We start from the raw sequence: 20,445 nt of genomic DNA, 5'->3' as shown, positions 1-20,445 counted from the left end.
TTTCATTTCTACTGAAAAGGAAAGATAATGACATAAATAACTTTTTTAAAAGAGCATCAAAAGCTCAACTCCACAAAATTTTTTGTATCTTTTTGACAATCTGTTGCTTACCATCCTTACCTTTTTTCAACCAAAAATAAAAAAATGTGAAAAGATAAATGTAATCAATACACCATCTAGTTAAGGTATAGACCAAAGTTCAACAGTTTTATAATCTGAAACCAAAAGGGAGCCCTCAGTAAGAAGGATTGTAATAGACAAACTAGTATTTCATCAAGAAGTGTAATGATTTTTTCCAAGTATCCAAAAGTTTAGAAGCCATAAATCAATTGCCAAAAGTGACTCCTGCATCAAATGCCAAATTATGCTCCAATGGAATCACATTGTACATGAAATATTGAAGATTCTGAGAACAAACAACAAGTGGAGGTATGCAATAGATACTAAAAACTTATGTACAAACATTATATTGACAAAACATCAATATATGCACTGGTACATAGTTATTAATGACCATATTCACTAATACATTCCGTGGAACTCTCATAATCTACATGCCTGAGGCTGGATCTATCTAGACTGTAAGTGGTAATAAATTTATAAACAAATAAAGAATGCCAATCAATCTATTAATGAATATCATCCATTACGTAAAAGTCTTGAAAATTTGATTCCATGCACCATCTAAGCTGTCTCTCCATGTGCTCCAACAATGCCTGCAATGGCAGTAGCAATATCCAGCAACTCAATAGCTTCACAAATGCTACTTTCCAGAGCTACTAACAGAAAACCTTCCAAAAATTGCCAATTACCTACAATTTACTTCAACTATTGCGCACATAGAGCATTAAGTAGCACATGGGCTAACATGAGGTCGACAAATATTGGTGTCCAATTTCACCATCCCTCCACTTCATCTTCAATGGAGCTCTTCCATAATGTACACATCATTACAACGGTTATCAAAAGCCATGGAAAAGTCATATCGAAGTTATCGATCACACCAGAAACCAGCCCAGCTTGCTTCAACTTGTCTAAGAATACCCCATTAAATGCCTCCATTTTATTAGGATTAAATGCCAGCGACCGTGCATATCCACCAGTCGCCACTGTGCTACGATAGAAAATTTGTGGCACCCTCAATCCCCTGTGTTTTATGGACTCCATAACTTCTTCCCAAAATGAGCAGCATACTCTGCTGCCCTAGAGAATGCTCTTATGCTATGAAAGTGAACACCATCGTGAAGCCTGAGTTCACAATTATCGAGTCCGGAACGGTGTCCTCAGAGAAGTAATTTTTCAGCAAATTCCTAAATCCTTCATCTGTCAAAGAATCCAACCCTTGGTAATTTGTGTTCATTCCAGTGACCATGAAAATGCTTGTAATTCGTACCGACTGAGAAGGGTCCTTGGGGTTTGAAAAATTCATATAAATCTCAGGAACTGAATGTATCAGGCAAATTTAAGACAAATTCAGCATGTTTCTTATTGTATCAACATGATTGGAATCGCCCCAGAAGAAAATCCACCTATTTTTCAAACATTTCCAAGCAGAATTAGTGAAAAAATCCTAAAAGAACAATGACTTGAGTATACCCAACCATTACTCTCAATCGACCCAATGAACCACTACACCATGGCCTTTGACAGGGAAAATCTGGCGCTAGACACCTATACCTACCATCCTGGCTAATTCGACAATCATCGTTTTTCCATGTCTTGTCACCTCCAGACCAAATATATCTAGTAAAATCAGATTTTCGACAAATTTGTAACCCTGGCAGTTTAGCTTTACTTCTAAAGAACCTAATGGGAATATGACGCAACTCTCTATCAAAACAAACCTTGGAGGGAAAACTTAAGACCTCAAAATGTCAAAGAGCAAAAGACGGTCAAATTATATCACCGGAAAAATCAGGATGAACCTGAAGCGAAATCAAGTAAGTACCATTACCAAAATCTTTGACCACAGGCCTAGATTTCCATGACCCTCCTGAAAGATCAGTCTCGAAGTAATCCCCACCAAGACAACGAGGCTTCCCGGACTCATCCAATGCTTGGAAGTAAAATTCATGGATTTCACCAGCTGATACTCCACCATTTCCCTCCATCTAGGTCACGAATTGCAATCTCCACAGTACGGGAATCTTTACACGGCTCTCCTCCTGGAGTAACAACGAGCCAGAAGATTACTAGTCAAGTTGGGCTCCAGTTCAACTGAAACCCACCTCGAATTTTCCGAAATTTGATTCCCACTTTGACGCTTCTGGAGTTGAGACAAATTGGCAGAACTGTTGGAAGAAAAATTAGTCGTACCGGTTGGTAGTTTTGGGTCTGAGACAAACTGGGTAAAGGACTAAAACTGTTGGTGTCGTTTTGGTTAGTTTTTGGGTGGCGGAAACATGAACATTGGGGGTGTTTAGAGTGAGATTTTGATTTATTGTGATTAGATCGACAGTGGATTGAGTTTGAAGGAAATATAATCTTCCCTAAGCCTCCAAGCTTGAATGAAGTTCTTTATAGTACAGCCATCGACGCTCCACACCACCACCATCCCAACAAATACAGAGCTGTTAGCACACAATCTCCATTGATGCATTGGCCCTGCACAACAGCCACTGTTTTGGTGATACCGCCACTTTCTCGGCATCTGTAAGACAAACGAAAACAACAACCCCAGCAACAAGAAGATAAATAACAGACAAGAAGATAAATAAATCTTTAAGTTATTTTAACGAGAAATAGAAAAAACTTTGACGACAAAACCAAGTTCCCAAACTGGGAGTTTCATTAAAGCCACAGTATTCTTTTTCTCGAGAAAACATATAATAATGAAGAAGGAATTGTAGTGTGTATGTGTAACTTACTGGAATATGTAGTATTACAACTCAATCTGAGCTGCAGGTGTTGTTGAATCTTGCCCTTTTAGAGGCTTGAGGAAAAACAAGATAGAAATCAATGTAATTATCAGCAAGTATTGTTTCTTTTTCTTTTGTTTTTTATGGGTATGATTTGAGCTTTCGGACGAAGAGGACACAGTTTGTTTATATGTCCAAAGCAGACGAGGGGTAGGTTAGATTCCATTTGAGAATGTCTAAACGATTTTAACTCTCGTTTAAGGATTAAAAGGGGCTAGTGTGTTAAATTATTAATTAATCTTATTAATATTTTTATAAAATATTTTTGCTAATCCAAAGTTTTGTTTTTAAACTATATTTCATCAAAATAAAATCTTTATATGACCTCTCATATAGGAAAATAATCTCTTAAGACCTTAGAACTATCGTTTAAGTAAAAATTCTAGTAACTATCATTAAACAATCAAGTAGAGATTCGATTCAAAATCTTTAATAATACACTCAAAAATTTCAATTGAATTATTCGATCACACGGGATTGGGTATTACTCCTCATATTTTCTCTCTCCAAATTTGCCCTTAAACTCTCAATTCTTTCACTTGACAAATATATAGAATTTATGTTGAAATAGATAAATCACTTGAGATTTTTTCTTTTTATCTAAAAACTCTTAACAATGATGGTATTACTCAAATTATAAGATATTTACTTTAATTTATAAATAATAACTCAATTTAAAAAATAATTCCTTTTCTATAATTTAAAATTATTATATTTAGACCATTCTTCGTAGTCTCCTGGCGGGTTTATTAATAAGTAAGTTAACTACCTTTAATTCTCAATTAATTTACAAAAACTTTCCTTTTAAGTAAAAGCTTTTATAAATCTTCTGTTAAATATTTTATCCGCTATACCGATTATTAATGTGACAAAAAACCCTTTGTTGATATTGAAATGACAATCTACTAAAAAGCAACGCGGCACGCAGTTAGTTACAGATGAATTGATTGATGCAGATAGAGAGAGCGTCGGTGAGCGAGGCAGGGGCATTAATGTCTTTTGAGGTTGTATTAAATGGTTTTGTTGGGTGTCATGTGACATGTTGGTGAAGGCAGTCAAGGCCAACGCCCTCCTAATTTTGATCACTCTAATTAAAGCCTAATTAATGGATGGTTTTGGTGTTTAGTTGTATTTTAAAAATGACATCAAATCTAGTTTACGTAAGTGGGTTAACCCGGTTCTCTATCATGTAATCAATTACTTTGTTTCGTCGTATATTAACATTGTGCTGTCTTTCAAATTTGTCCTCCAATTATTTAAATCATTAGGGTATAGATATATATTTTTTTTTATCACTGATGTGTTTGGGTCATTTTACGTACACTTAACTATATTAGAACTTAAAATTATCGGTCTGATAAAAGTTTCAATGACCATCCATATAGTATTTAGGGATTAAACTCAAGAGTTTATAAAACTTTTTTTACTATTTTACCCTCATAAACCTCTTGGTTATCTGGTATCAATATTATAATATTATAGAATTGACAAGTAATTGCTTAAGGGGGTAAAGTTGATTAGAGTCTTTTGGTTAGACTTATTTATCGGTGAAAAGAGTTAATAGAAAGTCATAAGCATTTTCGAAATTTGTTTACGTTGATATTGCAAAAGGCTTATTTAACTTAAAATAAGTTATTTTATAGCTATGGATTGAGCATTTCCCATAAGCTTTTTTAAAGTTTATTTAGAGTGTTGAAATTTCAAAAATATCTTTATTATGTTTTATAAATTTGACTTGAGTACTTGTATAATTAAAGCCTTATTTAGTAAATTAATAATAAAAGACTTTTTAACATTTTAATGAAAAAACTAACAACTTTTTATATAAAGCTATAATTTCATAAGCTCAACTGCAATAAATTCTTCTTCAATCAGCTCCATTTGAATAGGCAATAGTATAAACGGAACATAATCATTAGCAGTAGTGTTTTTTTTTTTCAATTCCAACATAGATTGCTTTTTTTTTTTCTAATAATTAAATTATTTTAGAATACAAATTATTACGAAATGACATATTAGAAAATCTTGTTAGCTAAGTTAGAAAGATTGTTAACCACTTTTAGATAGTCGGGTCAGACGATAAAAACTTTTGGATGTATTTACTCAAGAGCTTTAAGATTCATTCACTTACTCTTAACAACAACCGTAGTGTTTGTCATTAATACACTTATGACCAGATTATGATGAAGACGAACCCACAAAATTAAATGTATTATGTTAAAAATTTGAATTAATCAAAGGTAACATACAATTCAATTATGAGTTTAATATTATTAATTACATGGAAGAGATAATTCTGTTTATGAATCTTGGATTAACATCATATTTGAATTATTTGTCAAACTTATACTCTAAAACTAAAAGTCAAATGTTGATCGATGATGAGATGAATAAATGGGTTCACAATATAGAGCCAAACGAAGCATAATGACACATTCTAGACCTAGTACATCTGAGCGTGGCTTGTGGTTGTGGACATACTAAACACAAAAAGCCAGACTGGCCCTTTGATCTTGAAACCACATGTTAAGAATGGAAGATGAGTTGCTTACAGTGACTCACAATTTAGTGAAAATGGTGGACCTTACTTTTTTTATTTTTTATTTTAAAAGAGAAAGTGGCAGAAAAAATGGGTGAAAGCCAGCCACAGCCACTGTCACTGCTCCACTCATACTTCGTGATAAAACCAAAAGTTGAAATATGTGAAGCTCCAGTAGGGTTTGAAATGGTAAATGCTAAAGATGATGTGACGCAAAAGGCAAGTTAAAGAAGAAGAAAAACAGGATTTTGGTTAGTCATGAAGGCATTATCGGAAAGTACACCAACCAATTAAATACCACATTTGTCCTTCTTTGAAAAAATTCTATTAATAAAAAAATTTCATGTACTCATTCTTGAATACCTACTATGGTAGAATATTCACGTAGAATTTTCTCAAATTTATTACATATTTGTGAAAACGTCTATTGTGTCAGCTTGACCTTTCATAAGCTCGTAATTCAACACACGTCCGTTGTAGTGTTGAGATGGATACTTTTACTTTCTTTCCAGCCATAGTAATATTATATTATTATTTGATCAGATGTTTGAGTCATTTATTTTTCTTCAAATCACTACAATGTTTATTAATGTAAACATTTTTTTGCAATTATTTAAATTATGTTATGTCTACATATTCTATTGCTGTTTGCCTGCTTCATGAATATTTGATATATTTTAACTGGGTTTTTTCATTTTTATTTTTTTAATACAATAAAATATTGGGAAATAAATGAAATTTGATGATTATAATAATTAGAATAGCGAATTTAGCATAATAAAAAAGGTAGCTATAATTTCAAAGATGAATTTCAATAAAAATACTACAAACCCAACGCCAACCTACACACTCTATATTGGACCAGCAGACTGGAATAACCAAAAAGAATAGAAGAATTAGAAGAGCATAAAGATGAGAAGAAGGGGCAGCATTAGCTCCATGGATCATCCCAGCCTTTAGGTCCTTCTCTTCCCACAAAGGTAATTATAGCCTGAACAGCTTCACGGGCTCTGTTTGAAAGCGAGTGATTCCCATGTTCAATCTCAACTTTCTCTGCTCCACCCAAAGCTTTGCACAATCTGCATCATTTTAATATTAACATGTCATTACTCGTTAGCCCCATCATCTAATACAACAACCAATTCCACCAAGCCAATCATCTATGTCGTCCACTACCAATTTACATGATTTGTAAACTCAGAAAAAAGTTTTCTTTATTATCATGTTTTCATACAAGCACCATACCCACCGTTTCCAATGAAAAACTCAAATTAAACTGATCCACTTCAAAGTTGGTACAAGGAGAATTTGATCCCCCGGTTCTCTTGTTTTGTAAGCAAGAGAGCCTACCAACCACGCTATTTCCTTGAGGATATAAACCAAGAGAAGCAAAATAATATTTATACATTTTATATATAAACATTCTCACCTTTCAACCAATGCTTTTTTATCAACATACTCTGGTATATATTCATCAGCCATGGAATATATAACCTGTGCAGAAAAAAAGTATGAAGTAACCAAGTTGTAGGCAATTATCAAGCATTAAATCAGCAGGACAGAAATAACACTTAGTTGCAAAGGGGGATGGACTGGCAAGTATAAAGTTGCAGAAAATGCACACCTGGCAGGGTATATTAGCCATATGACCAAGTCTCTGTCTCAGCTGATCATCATTAAGATCGGAACTGAACATGTCATCATCCCCCATGTAGGCACAAAGAGAGTGATACCTGCATAATACTTAGGCTTTTAGCAATAAAGCAACAGTATAAAAAATGACAATCTTATTTGCAGTACCCATCTGTTCTTCCAATAGTTTAGTGAAAGGCAAATTTTTGATACAACAGAATGCCGCACTAATTCAAGTTCCAGTTTTTTAATTTTAAAAAAGAAGAAATTAGAACTGACAGAATATATCTTAAACCTGACTTGTTTCTCTACATAACCAAAATGGGGGAGAAGACAGAGAAATAATGTAGGCTGTAAATTTGAAACCTGGAGGAAAATAAATCACAAACAGGTACTAAAAAGACAAATATCCCTTGTAAAGATATTAAACATTTGTAAAATCCTTGCATTAAAAAGCATGAAGACGTTTCTGTCAACTCGAATTTTAGTTACTACGACTCAAATATCGGATAATATTTAAATATCCTAGGTAGATTATTAGTAAAGAATTGAGAAGTATGAAATGATAGAGAGATGACCAAAGTTCAGAAGTTCCTAACTACCGGGAAAAAAAAAAAAGAAAATGGAAAATCAATGATAATGAGAAAAGAAATTAAGCATATCCCACAATTCAAGGATGACAAGAATAAGGCAATATACACCCACCTATAAGCGGTAATAGGAGCAGATGGTTCTGCTTCCCTAGGCATTAATTCCGACTCTCGGCCTTCTTTTATCATGCTTGAAGCCAAGTCAATCATAGCGGCCGTTTCAGGAAGAGTTGCTTTATATTCCCGATCACTGACTGGAGCCTGAAAGTTTCAATTGACAGTGTGACCAAGCGTAGAAAATGGCAGTACATGAAACATCACATTATGCAAGAAGAAACTTGACAAGGTTATCATTTGATATCAAAATCGAAAAGACTGTACAAGGCTTGTGGTATAAGACTGTAATGCAATTCAAAATCACATCATTTGACAGCAGACCGTACTGAAGTTGATATAATAAGTGGTCACTGTGTAGGCCAAAGTGTCTTTAGGCATAATCATGTATGACACAAAAGCATAATGAAATTTCTTCAGCAGGGAAATTAAAAAAAGGAATTAGTTAAAGATTTCCAAATGAACTTCAAATTTTGATTGTATTTTAAAGAGAAAATTAATAGCCATCAAAAGAAGTATCATAGATTTTACATTTGATCTATAAATTATGTAGTCTGTTGTTGTAACAAGAGACACCATTGGACAATAACAACCGAGATTTGACTATTTAAGAGCTTGGCCCTCATTTATCTCTCTTCCTTGGCCCCAATATAAGGGATGGTAATGGTCTTTTCCTCAATATAATGTAGTTCCTCCATATGAAGTCTCCATGGGTGAAAAATGGGACTTGGACCAAAACTATAAAAAGAATTACATTAACACTAGCAAATATTATGCTTTTATTCGCAAATATTGGTTGCTCAACCTACAACTAAGATACCATACTGCAGCAGTACCACTATTAATGAGTAGTTTAGTTATGGCTAATGATGTGATCTGAACCAGAATTTGAATTTGAAAATCAAACAGATTGCAAGATGTATCAGTTATAACAAAAATTCTTATTCACTGCAGAAAAACTTACAAGTAGAAAGAGCAACAACTTATGACTTACATTCAGTAATGCAAATAAGTAACTAAAAAATGGATGGTTGGTACCTGCAAAATTGCAGCACGCACTGCTCTCGAGCATGCCGCATTTGTACGCATATAATGCACAATATCCTGGAATCATATGCAAACACAAGAGCAGATGATTTTATTTCCTCAGAAAAATGACATGGATGAGTACTCAAAGAGCTTCAAATTCAACAAAAGTTTATAATACAATAAGCAATCACCTGACAACCTGTACTATGACCAAGTAGTACCACACCCTCAGAGTCTTCTTTGTTAATCAGATAACTAATAAGCTGATCAAGTTCCATGGCATCCTTCAAGACATGTGATGCAAAAATATCTTAAATCCAGGCAGTAAAATATCATATCATAACAACAGCAGGAAAACATGGCATGTTACATATACTACTTTCCAACTTAACCCAAAAATAACACTGAATGGTAAAGATATGAAAAGTTTAAACTGCCACAGCTTGCACTTAAGTTCTAAATAAGCCCATCAATGAACTATAAAGCACATATTGAACAGTTAAATTGTATACATTCATTTAACAAACAGGATAAATAATGTATATCATAACCAATGAAACATCTTCAAACAACAACCTAACGATAAAAATTTTTGGTCAGCAGGCCAGATAGCAATTTATAGGAAGGCATATGATTACTTGTTTCAAACTGGAGATGCCATATCCACTATATGAAGATGACATAAGTAGCTGCACAAGTGACCATCTCTCTTTGTCCAAAGCAATTGCAAGAGGTTCCAAGTATCTGAAAATCAGGAAAGAAAAACTATGTCAGGAATTAATAAAGAAAAAGACTACAAATATGACTTCAGCATTCAGCCAGGTATTAGAAGAAAATGAATCCTATTAATTTACTCAACCATCAAACATAGATTGTCTTCCTTTGTTACAGATAAAGGCAAAATGCTTGACAATTTGAAATCAAAAGGACAAATATAGATAAAAATATATCAAAGTAGCAATTTTGAAGCATGATTCACCATCTCTTTCAAATGTTAAATTACTGTCACTTTGAAATGTCAGATTAAATTATGTTAAAGGATCAAACCTATATTTACATGTCATTTATGTTGAAAAGAAACAACAAAGGCAATGACGCAACGTATTGCTCAGAGATATTAATTCAGTGGATCAAAGTAAATGATACGAAACATACTCAGTTGCAATAAAACCATCAGTCAATCCACCAATAAAAATAACCTGTTGTTTATAGTCACCAGTTTTAAAGGCAACCTGCAAGGTAAAGAAAACAGAGAGAGATGTCAAAAAAAAAAAAAAAAAAAAAAAAAAAAAAAAATGCAAAGTCAATATGTTAAAAAGTACATGACAGCATGGTCATGAAAGCTGAGATAAATACAAAAATCAACAACAAATATTAGACAGCCCATGAGAGCAAAGTAACTAAAATCAGATTAAAATATAGGATACCAAAGAAGCCCCAAGTTGTTGTCCCAACACCTACCATAAATGGAACCCATTTCTCAGTAATGACCAAGTTTTCTCATGTGAACATGTTACTACTACTCCAGACAAGTTTTATATGGTCCAACAACTACTAGGAGATGCTTCGCAACACTATGGTCTCTGAATGGACAATTTTTGTTGACAAAAATATCATTTCTTCACATATTTCAAGATCCAACTCACAGGTCCAATTTACGTGGTTCTCAGATATGAATAGCTTAGAAATTCAATTTCTTAACCTTCATTCTGATTGGATCATTTAATGATGCTCATGTTTAACTATATAATTGGTGTTCTAAAGCACCACGACTTTTAAATGTTCCCAAGGATACAGATGAATAAGTTTTTTAACTCACAAAACCTTTTGCAGACATGACCAATATTTCCCTCCTCAGACCAGTAAACCAGCATCAGCAAACACATGCTGCGATTGAATTCTTACCTATGTGTATATGTTTTTCAGCATATTGTCATCAATTAGATTTCCATAAAAATGCCATAATGTAGCCTGTATCATGTTGTCCTCTACAATAGATGTCTACAAAGAGATATCACCAATCAGTAGCACTCCTAAAGTTGCACTACACCAATGAAAATTCATCAATTACTTTGCCGCACGAAAAAACATTAAAATTTTCCAAAGCTCTCAATCCTGATGCTCCCTATACTTGAATTAGCTAAAATTGAACTATTTTCAAGATTTCCAAATATCCCAAAAACAAATCTTGACAAATATTCATGAAACAGATTCAGCATATGCGCAAACATCAACTTCAAATCACAAGTTTCACAATCTAAAAAACATAAAGAAATTATCTTTAAAACCCAATAAACCACTAGAAATGAATCAAATGAAGGAATTTCCATACCAAACTTTCCACTCCAGATTTCAGTATTCATATAAAAACTAAATTACAATTTGAACCCAAATGATGAAAATTCCTAAAATTTACATTCCACTCATAAACTTCAATCAACAATAAAAAGATTTAAAATGACAGACCTGAGTAGGCTTGGGACCGTACTTAAAGAGCACACCACGAAACTGGTTCTTGCCCTTAACCGGACCTAAGAAATCCCCGCCGGAGGGCAAGGCATTATTAGAAACTTTGAGACTTGAAGACCTAACAGAGCGGCCTCGGACAATGCCCGAGAACCATGAAGTCGATGCAGTTGTTGTTGATGAAGAAGAAGAAGAAGAAGAAGAAGAAGAAGATGTTGGGGACAGAGAGGAAGAAGAAGAAAGTGAAGGATTCATGTTAATTTCTCTGAACTGATACCATTTTGCTATAAAAAAGTTGTAATTGTTCTGAAAAATTTAGGATGAGCAAGAAAGAAGATCTTTGATGGGTACTTCAAAACTTGATTTGTCTGTGCAAGTGCAACAGTGTCATTCGTTTATTGTTGTTTAAGCGAAAGTGAAGGTGATGCTTTTCCACGCTCTGCTGAGAGCGCGTTGTAGTATATTTTCTAAATTTTAAGAATTTGTAATATTTTCTGGGTTATTACTAATTTTTACCTCTGATTTTCCGTAATTAAAAATGCATCTTAAAGTTTGAGAATTATCATTCACCTCCCCACCAGAGTCACCAGAATCACTAAAATCAAGTTTTAGAGAAGATTAAGCAAAATCTTAAAGGAGATGATTGTCCTATAGGGAAATTTAAACTATAAGGAATAGTTTAAAAGTATACTAAATTTTATGAGGTGTTAACTATGATTTTATTTGTATGATTATTAATGCGTGGGAAAATCTAATACTAATAATAATATTACAAAGTTATCTGCAGCTTGATAAATTTAGAAACTCTTAGAAATAAGAATGATATTTCTTATTTTCAATTTGACAACATGGATGAAATCGATACAAATGAAACGGTGTAATGAAAAATATAAAAATATGATTTTAATTTTCATATTCTAGGCTGACAAAATTCTTCCTAAATCGAATATTGAAAGGTAATATCATTTAATTTAAGATAATGCACAAGAGATATAGATTTTGATTTAATTATGTTTCTATTTAAATTACACCAAGATATGTTTTATTTTTGTCTAAATATGTATCTTTTAATTATTAAAATAGGATTTGGTAATTATTTTTGTTAAATTCATGAAAACTAAATGCATAGTTTAATATTATTTTACATTGATATATTTAATCTCACAACATGACCTAATAACTAATAAGTAATCTAATATTTGGTATATGGACCCTCAAAGAGATAATAATAAAATTAATCGCATGTTAATAGCAAAATTTTCTTATAGAGATATTTAAAATGAAAGGATTTTCACCATTCGCTCCATGGAGCGCGTGCGTTTCCATCTGGAACATATATGCTAGATTCTTCAGCCCATTGGAAATGGAGTGGGTGAACTGCCTCCATTTGGGCTTTAAATGGACCGTACAGCTGTCAATCTAATCATTGAAGCCCAGTAACCACCAGGCCTTCATTTTCTGCTCAATCAACTTGGAATCCAACGACAAACTGTTTCTCCCAATATGCAAATTCTATAATTACCCTTTATTCAGTTTTTACTTTGAAATAATATAACCATAGTAGAATCCTCAACTATCATTGTTACTTCCAAAACACAACTTAGATATTCAAATGGAGCCCATCTATCATTTTTCTCTTAAAACATAATTTAAATTGAGATTTCAAAGAAATTTTAAGTAATAGAACCAATATATATATATATATAAATGATTTCGCAAAATATATAAATAAAGTCTTCTAGCATTAGAAGGAGTCATTGTAGGCCATGGAAAAGTCTTTCAGAGATGTAAGCTAAAAAATATTGAAATATTTTACAAAATCGATTAAGGAAAATTAAATGTAAGATTTGATTTAAAAAGAAATTAAGAAATAATTACAAATTTACAATTTTACATTGTTTCCTAGCGTGATCTTTTTTGCAAAATAATTGTCTCTACGTAGAAAAATTAGAGAAAATCACTTTGCCCCCTATAGTTTTGGTAAATCTTTTCTAAAAAAGAAAAAAGAAAAAAAAAAAAAAGAAACCCCACCACCACATACAATAACACAATATTTGTATCAATTAATAGTAAATCAAATTAACAACATAAATGAAAGTGACAGTGTTATGAGACTCACAAAAAATAATAGAGAAGAAGACATATTTAGAAGAGAATGAACTATATATATTCAAGAATAGTAGAACTCCTTGCAGAATATAGCTGAAAATGTTACACTTTTTGCCTGCCTTTTATATCTCTTCTCCTACTATTTAAATAAGTCTGGACTAACTCGTATATTCCCAGAATTGACAAAAAGAAAATTAGACAAAAAGAAAATTAGACAAAAATACAAAAAACATAATTGAATGCCAAAAGCAATAACACGTACGTACACCTCTACCTTGCTCTGTCCTTGTACCATTATCACACCTGGCACCATTTTGTTGTAGCGGTTTATTAATTCGGTCCTAATAATTCCTTCCCCCTTTAAAACACATTGCCCAAAAGGTGAGGAAATTGCTTAAAAAGCTGTTTATACGGAACCCAAGTGGCATTCTCGGCAGCTAAGCCCGTCCACTAGACTAACACATAAGTTTTAGCCTTGTTATTGATGTTCCTCATAGTCTGTCTAAGATCGCTTCTGGTTCCAATAACAACTCACCTTCTACATCAGTGGGTGGCAAATTAGGAAGTGACATGACGTCTTAATTTCTTTTTCAGGCAAGAGATATGGAATATTGAATGGAGCCTTGATGTAGATGGGAGGTCCAATTTGTAGGCCACCGACCCAATTCTTGAACCACTCCAAAGGGCCCATAAATTTATGAGCTAATTTGAGATTAGATCTCCAAGCAACACTATGATGCCTGTAAGGCTGTAATACTCAAACAAACCCAATCATCAATTTTGAATGTCCTTTTAGTGTGGTGTTTTTCATATTGAGCCTTCATAATCTCTTGTGCCACAGTGAGGTTGTTTCTAATTTTTGTCAAAAGTTGAGAGCAAGAATGTAAAATGTGCTTTACTTATGAATTTTCAACAATCATGGGAATGTAATCCACTAGTCTTGGAGGAGGCATTCCATATAAGGCTTCAAATGGAGGGACTTGAGTTGAAAAATGGAAACTAGTATTGTACCACTACTCCACTAGATGAAGTCAGTCAGCCCAAGTTTTGGGTTTGTCCCCTAAAAGTGTTCCAAACACTTGTTTACAACTTCTGTTTGTCTTTTGATTGGGGATGGTAGGCTGTAGACGTAAAAATCTGCCTGTACGGAAAGAGAGGGTCTGATCCCGCGAGATTGAGGCCACTAGCGATCTGCTGTACCTGCACATGTAGGAAACACACGCGTGAAGCGAACGGGAAACACCAGTGTGGTGTTTGTCGTAGGCACTCCGACGCTCAAGTTAGCAAGGCTGAAAGGCTAATATAGTGAGGGCTAGGGAATAAAAGTTTATCGGAAGTCTAGTCGGGGACTGTGACTACGGCGGTGATGTGAAGTTCTCAAGTCAGAGCTTTTGGTGTGAAGGTTGAATGTCCCTTGTGAGAGGGCTTGCCTCTGCTTATATAGTGACTGTCTGGTCTCCCAATCCTGGTAGAAGTAGGAGTCCTAGTATGACTCTAATGCAAACCCTAGAAGAATTAGGGCCGTGGTGAGTTGTCTTACCAGTGTCCGAATAGGAAGGTGATTCTGATTAGGAGAGTAACTCTGAGTAGGAAAGTGATCAGGAATAGGAAGGCGACCTTGAATAAGAGGTTGATTAGGAGTAGGAAAGTACTCTGAGGGGGCTGTGGGCTCTGGATTCGCCCATGGACCTAGGAAATGGACTGGGATTAAGAGGCTCGCGCCCACGTGGTTTGGGCCGGCTATACCTCGTGTCAAATAGGACTAATCTGGCTTGGGCCTCTGTAGGACTGGGCCTGGTCTTTCTTCACTAGTGGTCCTATTTCCTTATTTGGGCCAAGGACAATTTTTGGCCCTAACAGTTTGTCCCCCACTCTCTGAGTTGAGAGTATCTTAAGTCAGAGAGTAGGTTGTGCTCAAAGCGAGCTCGGTCTTCCCTCATGGACGAACGATCATTGGAGTGAATGATCTGACCGTCGCACGTGATCCTTGATTGGACGTCGTTCGGTATCCATTCCTGACCCAGAGTATGCCATCATTGCGATGTGCCTGATTGGTTCGACGAGCTGAAGAGCAGAGAACTAGATGTGGTCGTTCGGTACATCCGCGTGACTAGCAAGGAGACCGTTAGAGGCATTCATTCGTCATGCCGGATCGGACAGGTTCAGGAAGTTTACTAAAAAGCTTCACTCGCTCGGGATGTTGGGACGACCAAGTGGGTGAGGCATCTCAGCTACACGTTGTCTACTCGTTCTCCACGGACGGATGAATGGGCGAGGTTTCCAATTTTGTTCTGAAGATGGCTCGACCCGGGCTATTCCAAACTCATGCATCGGTCGACCAGGCCTTCCGGGCCGGCTAAGCATGGGATGTTTGGGAGGGCTCTTGAGCTGAAAAGCTGAGTCGGTCGGGTGGATCGAGTGGCCAAGTGGATTTGTTGGCGTGTGAAGATTGGATGCGCGTCGGACTCATTTCGGGAGGTACAAACTGAGTCGGTCAGAAGAGCCGGGCGATCGAGACGCAGCTTTCGTACGGGGCCACGGTTTCCCAGGTGGTTCGGATCACTACCACGTGTATGGTGGCGATCGATCCGTCGTTTCGAGAGAGGGAAAACGAAGAGAACCCTTGACAACTGACCAATCACAAGCTGCCGCGTGTTTGCATTTTCTTTACAAAATTGAGGAACAGACTGTTCATCTTCCATTTGCGTTTGTTTTGTGTTTTCATCCAAAAAATTTCTCTCCCCTTTTTCTTCTTTTTTGTCCCAGTTTCTTGAGCGACGGTGGTCTTTTTTGCAATCATCCAAGGTAACCATTTTTTCTCTTTAGGCCGATTTGCTGTTCTGTTTTTGGTTTCTTTTTTGTTGAAACTTTGGGAGGTAGGATGAAGGTTTTTTGAACTTTTGAGTGGGTTTAAACTGGGTTTCCAAGTGTTTTGGTGTTAGGATTTGGAGAATAGGCATAGATTTGAATTTTCCGGTGGATATCCAGGAAGAATCCGGCAATTTCGAGTATTTTCTGGGTTTTTTGGTCGAGATCAGGAAGATGAAATCGTGTTTAGTATTGGTTCGGTCGGTCTGTCTTACTGAGTGGTGAGAGGGCGTGTGGCGTGGACTGAATAGGCGATCGGTCATCCAGGGTGAGTGAGAGTTTTTAGGTTGGTGGGTTGGTGAGCAGGGCGAGTAGGTAATTTGGTTTGAGCTTGGAGGCGGGTCGGTCGCCTGGGGCGAGCGAATTAGTGCTCTGCTGAACCTGGTACCAGGGTCGATCGGTTGGAGGGGTCGATCAAGGGTAGGGTGCGATCTGGTTATCGGGCAGGTCGACTGGTAGTGAGCCTCTTCCTTCGATCGGTCAGTTAGGTGGGGCGACTGACTGTCTAAGGTTCCATATCTCTTGATAGGACGGGCGACTGAGATTGAAGAGGCTAACTTTCGGCGGTGTCGGACGGTGTTGAAGGGCGACCGATAGCTGGGTTGATACTTGAGTGGTTCTTTCAGTTAAGTTTCCATAATAAGGAACGAGTCGGTCGGTTGGGACGAGCGAGCGATCCGATATGTCAGACGATACATCAGCAGCTTCGAGTCAAGATGTGGTGGATGTTGGGGATGAGTATGAGCGTGCCTCAACTATTGTGATGATGCCTGAAGGGAGCGTCCCGGTGGGCGTACCGACTGGAGTTAGTGTAGTCGCTCCCGAGGCGAGTCAGGCTAGCCCGAGGCGAGTGCAGGCATGGGCGGAGTGGGAAAGACTCCGGAGGGGCCGACAATCCATCCTCGTCTAGCAGTAGCTCCAAGGAAGAGCCAAGCCAGCAGGGTCGTGGGATTCTGACCAGTGATTATCCGCCCGTGCTTAAAGATGGTGACGCGTGGCGCATCCGTACATTGTATCATATCCCTATTTCGGTCGACATCCGGACCCCGCGGTCGTATGAGCGGGTTGATTGGGAAGCTGCGGGCTGGGTCTGTGTTTATGAGAAGTGGTTTCATGACGGGTTGAGGTTGCCTGTGCCTCGCCTCGTCTGGGAGGTGCTAAACCACTTCATGATTGCCCCTTCCCAGTTTATGCCGAATGCTTGGAGATTGCTGATGGCCCTGGAGGATCTGTGTGTTCGGCACCAAGTTATGTTCGGGTTGCACGAGCTGTTGTACTCGTACTTCCTGAAGGAGAATGATAAGGAGAAGGGCCGATATTTGCTGAACTTGAGGCACGACTGGTCTCACCTGGTGACCGACCTGCGGTCCAGTGATAAGAACTGGAAAGACCGCTACTTCTTCTTGAGGGGTCAGGCCGTTTATGGAGAGAGGGGCCCGGGCGAGATCCCGATCGGCTGGCGAGCTACTGGTGAGAACTTGTTTCTTTCGTTTTTTTGATTACTAAATCTTGATTGTATTTTTTGTTTGCAGAGCTTGAGTTCAATCGGGCCAGGCAGAGCGAAGATGGCTTGGACGTATCGACTCAGAGGGTGTTAGCTATCACATTGGAGCAGAGGGATTGACAGGTAGTGCTAGCCGAGTCCAACTTGAGGACCAGCATTCTTTGGGCTGGAGTAGAGGCGATACAGAGAGGTATTCCCTTCCCCTTGCTGAAGTAGACTTAGGATATTCTCCTAAGTCGATACTGTAATCAGCTGATTTTTGGTGAGTCCGGGCTGAACCCACTAACCGTTGGAGAGTTTGCACTTACAGAGTCACTTATGAAGAAGTTGAGCGTCCCAAGTGCGAGCGAGTCCATCGCCAGGCGTCGAGAGAAGAGGAGGAGGGAGTCGGTGGCCAAGGCGGACGTGAGGGTTGAGGACGTATTGGCGACGCCGCCCAGTCAGCAGCCCTCAGCAGGAGCCGGGTCATCCCAGGCCGCCGTTGTGGATAAGGAGGTCGGGACTATTACTATCATGATTTCGGCTACTGCGTCGACTTATTCCGACGCGACCTCTATGAGTAAGCTGGTCGACTCTTTCTTGTTCCCGGCGGACGAGGTGCGCCTGAACCAGATGGGTGTAGTTGCTGCGACCGATTGGGGCGTATCCCGTGCCATTCAGGTATGGCAGTACTTGTCCATTTTCCCTGTTGTTGACTTTGTTCTCATTGCTGAGTTTTGTTGTGCAGGCACTCACTAGCAGTCTTCATCTGAGGAAGTCTGTCGTGGCATAGGAGAAGCGGATACAGGATGTATCCAAGGCCAACATTGGTTTACGTCAGAGGGAGGCAACGTCCCGAAAGGCTGAGCAGGAGAGTTAGCAGCGCCTCAGGGATAGTGAGGCCGAGGTCAAGAGGTTACGGCGCGAGTTGGCCGAGAAGACCGCAGAAGTCGAGTCCCTTAGGGAGCAGTGCATCTCCATTGTTGATGACGCCATCATTAAGGCCCGAGGCTAGCTGATGCTGGAGTTCAAGGAAGGGCGGACCTCTCATTGGGATCCGGATGAAGACATTCTGCTCATGCAAGAAACTAGTCATCCGGCGGGGCAGGACGAGGGGCAGGCGCCTGACTTCAGTTAGCCAGGGCAATTGGGTGTTGGGGACGTGAGTGACCAGGCTGTGGGGCCGAGCACTAGCAGTGCGGACATGGTGACTGATTTGGTGATGGAGGATGAGGCTCATGCTGAGGATGTTTAGTGCTTCCTTTTATTTTTGTATTTTGGGGCCTGCGACGCCCTTTTGTCTGGCGTCTGTGCTATTTTTTTGTATTCTGAACTGGGGTGTTTGATGCCATATATACCACCTTTGATTGCTCTGATTTCTAGTGTTGTCTTCTTGGATGAATGAACTGTTCTTTTATTTCTCTTGTATGTGCGTTATGTTTGTGTATGTTACCTCCGCGTGGCCCAATGCCCAAGGCGTGTAGGCCTTATGTTGGGCTTGGTTGGTGCTTTGCTTGTCAATGGTGTAGGAATCATTCATTCGGTCTGGGCGACCGAGTGTGTAGTCCCCTGGATGTATGACGTTGCATCTTCAGTTTAGTTCTTAGGTCGAATGGGGCCGGTCCCAAGGTGCCAAGTCTTGGATCGGGCATGTGCGGGTTTGTCCCCTAAAAGTGTTCCAAACACTTGTTTACAACTTCTGTTTGTCTTTTGATTGGGGATGGTAGGCTAATGTTAAGGCTAACTTGATTCCCTGTGTTTTGAATAAATCTTCCCAAAAAGAGCTTATAAATATGGGATCTCCATCACTTACAATTGAAACAAGAATACCACGTGATTTGAAATTAGTTTGACCATAAATTTGAGCTACCTTGACCGATGTATATGGATGAGCTAGAGCTTGAAAATGGACATAGTTGGTGAAGCGGTCAATTACCACCATGATCACTGAATACCCTTTAGATATAGGAAAGTCTTCAATAAAATCCATGGAAACACTTGTCCATGGTTTGAATGGTATCAAAAGTGGCTATAATAAGTAGGCTGGAGCCATTTTTTCAGCTTTATTGCATTGGCAGACTTCATACTCTTTTATGCCTTGCTTCAAATCCCTTTTTCATCCCTTCCTAGTAAAAATCGGCCTTCAACCGGTGATAACACTTCTTATAACCCGAATGCCTAGCTTCTGGACCAGCATGGTACTGATGAAGAATTCTAGGTATGAGAGTTGAAGTTGCAATTAAATAAAGCTTTCATTTTCTAAACAAAAGGCCATTTCGTAGAGTGAAATGGGTTTTATCTCCTTATTAGGCCTCTCTGACGAGGTCTTTAAATTCATTGTTGGACTCATACTCAGCCCTTAAGTCTATTAACCATGACGAATAAGGAAAAGTAATTAAGTGCAAGGTTACATCCAATGTCCCATTGGGCTAGTGGGATCTGTTGGGTTGCTGGGATAGCGCATCTGTGATACTGTTTTGAAACTCGGACCAGACCGGTCGATCAAATCAGTTCGACTGGGTTTCGGTAGTGCTTTCAATTCACTGAGATAGAAAAATCGGTATTTTTAATTAAACCATTTTAAACAGCGGTTGGACCAGTGTAATAGTATTAGACCGCCGGTCTAATTGGACCAAAGGGAAAACCGATTCACAAATTAAAAATCCCTAAAAGGATAAAACCAAATCAGATTTAATT

At 37.8% G+C, this 20,445-nt stretch overlaps 1 protein-coding gene and 1 pseudogene across 1 annotated transcript; both read right to left on the bottom strand.

Annotated features, from left to right (window-relative positions):
- Positions 1–828: 828 nt before the first annotated feature.
- LOC116135047 lies at positions 829–2,650 on the bottom strand (annotated as a pseudogene).
- A 3,553-nt stretch (positions 2,651–6,203) lies between these two features.
- Positions 6,204–11,653, bottom strand: LOC116135036 (UPF0613 protein PB24D3.06c). The gene is made up of 9 exons (XM_031420742.1): positions 11,289–11,653; positions 9,978–10,054; positions 9,461–9,566; positions 9,014–9,106; positions 8,832–8,897; positions 7,795–7,940; positions 7,082–7,190; positions 6,887–6,951; positions 6,204–6,536 (listed from the first exon to the last, which is right to left on the bottom strand). The coding sequence occupies exons 1-9, from the start codon at positions 11,541–11,543 to the stop codon at positions 6,389–6,391; spliced, it is 1,065 nt and encodes a 354-aa protein (XP_031276602.1). The 5' UTR covers positions 11,544–11,653; the 3' UTR covers positions 6,204–6,388.
- Positions 11,654–20,445: the final 8,792 nt, after the last annotated feature.

The sequence above is a fragment of the Pistacia vera genome, unplaced genomic scaffold (assembly GCF_008641045.1).
Source record: "Pistacia vera cultivar Batoury unplaced genomic scaffold, PisVer_v2 Contig293, whole genome shotgun sequence".
NCBI lineage: Eukaryota > Viridiplantae > Streptophyta > Magnoliopsida > Sapindales > Anacardiaceae > Pistacia > Pistacia vera.
The sequence above is the reverse complement of the archived record's forward strand: the minus strand, read 5'-3'. Positions and strand labels throughout refer to the sequence as shown.

Excerpts from the sequence above, each read along its gene's own strand:
- LOC116135036 (XM_031420742.1), bottom strand. The coding sequence starts at position 11,543 with ATGAATCCTTCACTTTCTTCTTCTTCCTCTCTGTCCCCAACATCTTCT. Across the intron at positions 9,567-9,977 it reads GATGGTTTTATTGCAACTGA|ATACTTGGAACCTCTTGCAA; the intron begins GTATGTTTCGTA and ends CCTGATTTTCAG. Across the intron at positions 6,537-6,886 it reads AAAAAAGCATTGGTTGAAAG|ATTGTGCAAAGCTTTGGGTG; the intron begins GTGAGAATGTTT and ends AAAATGATGCAG.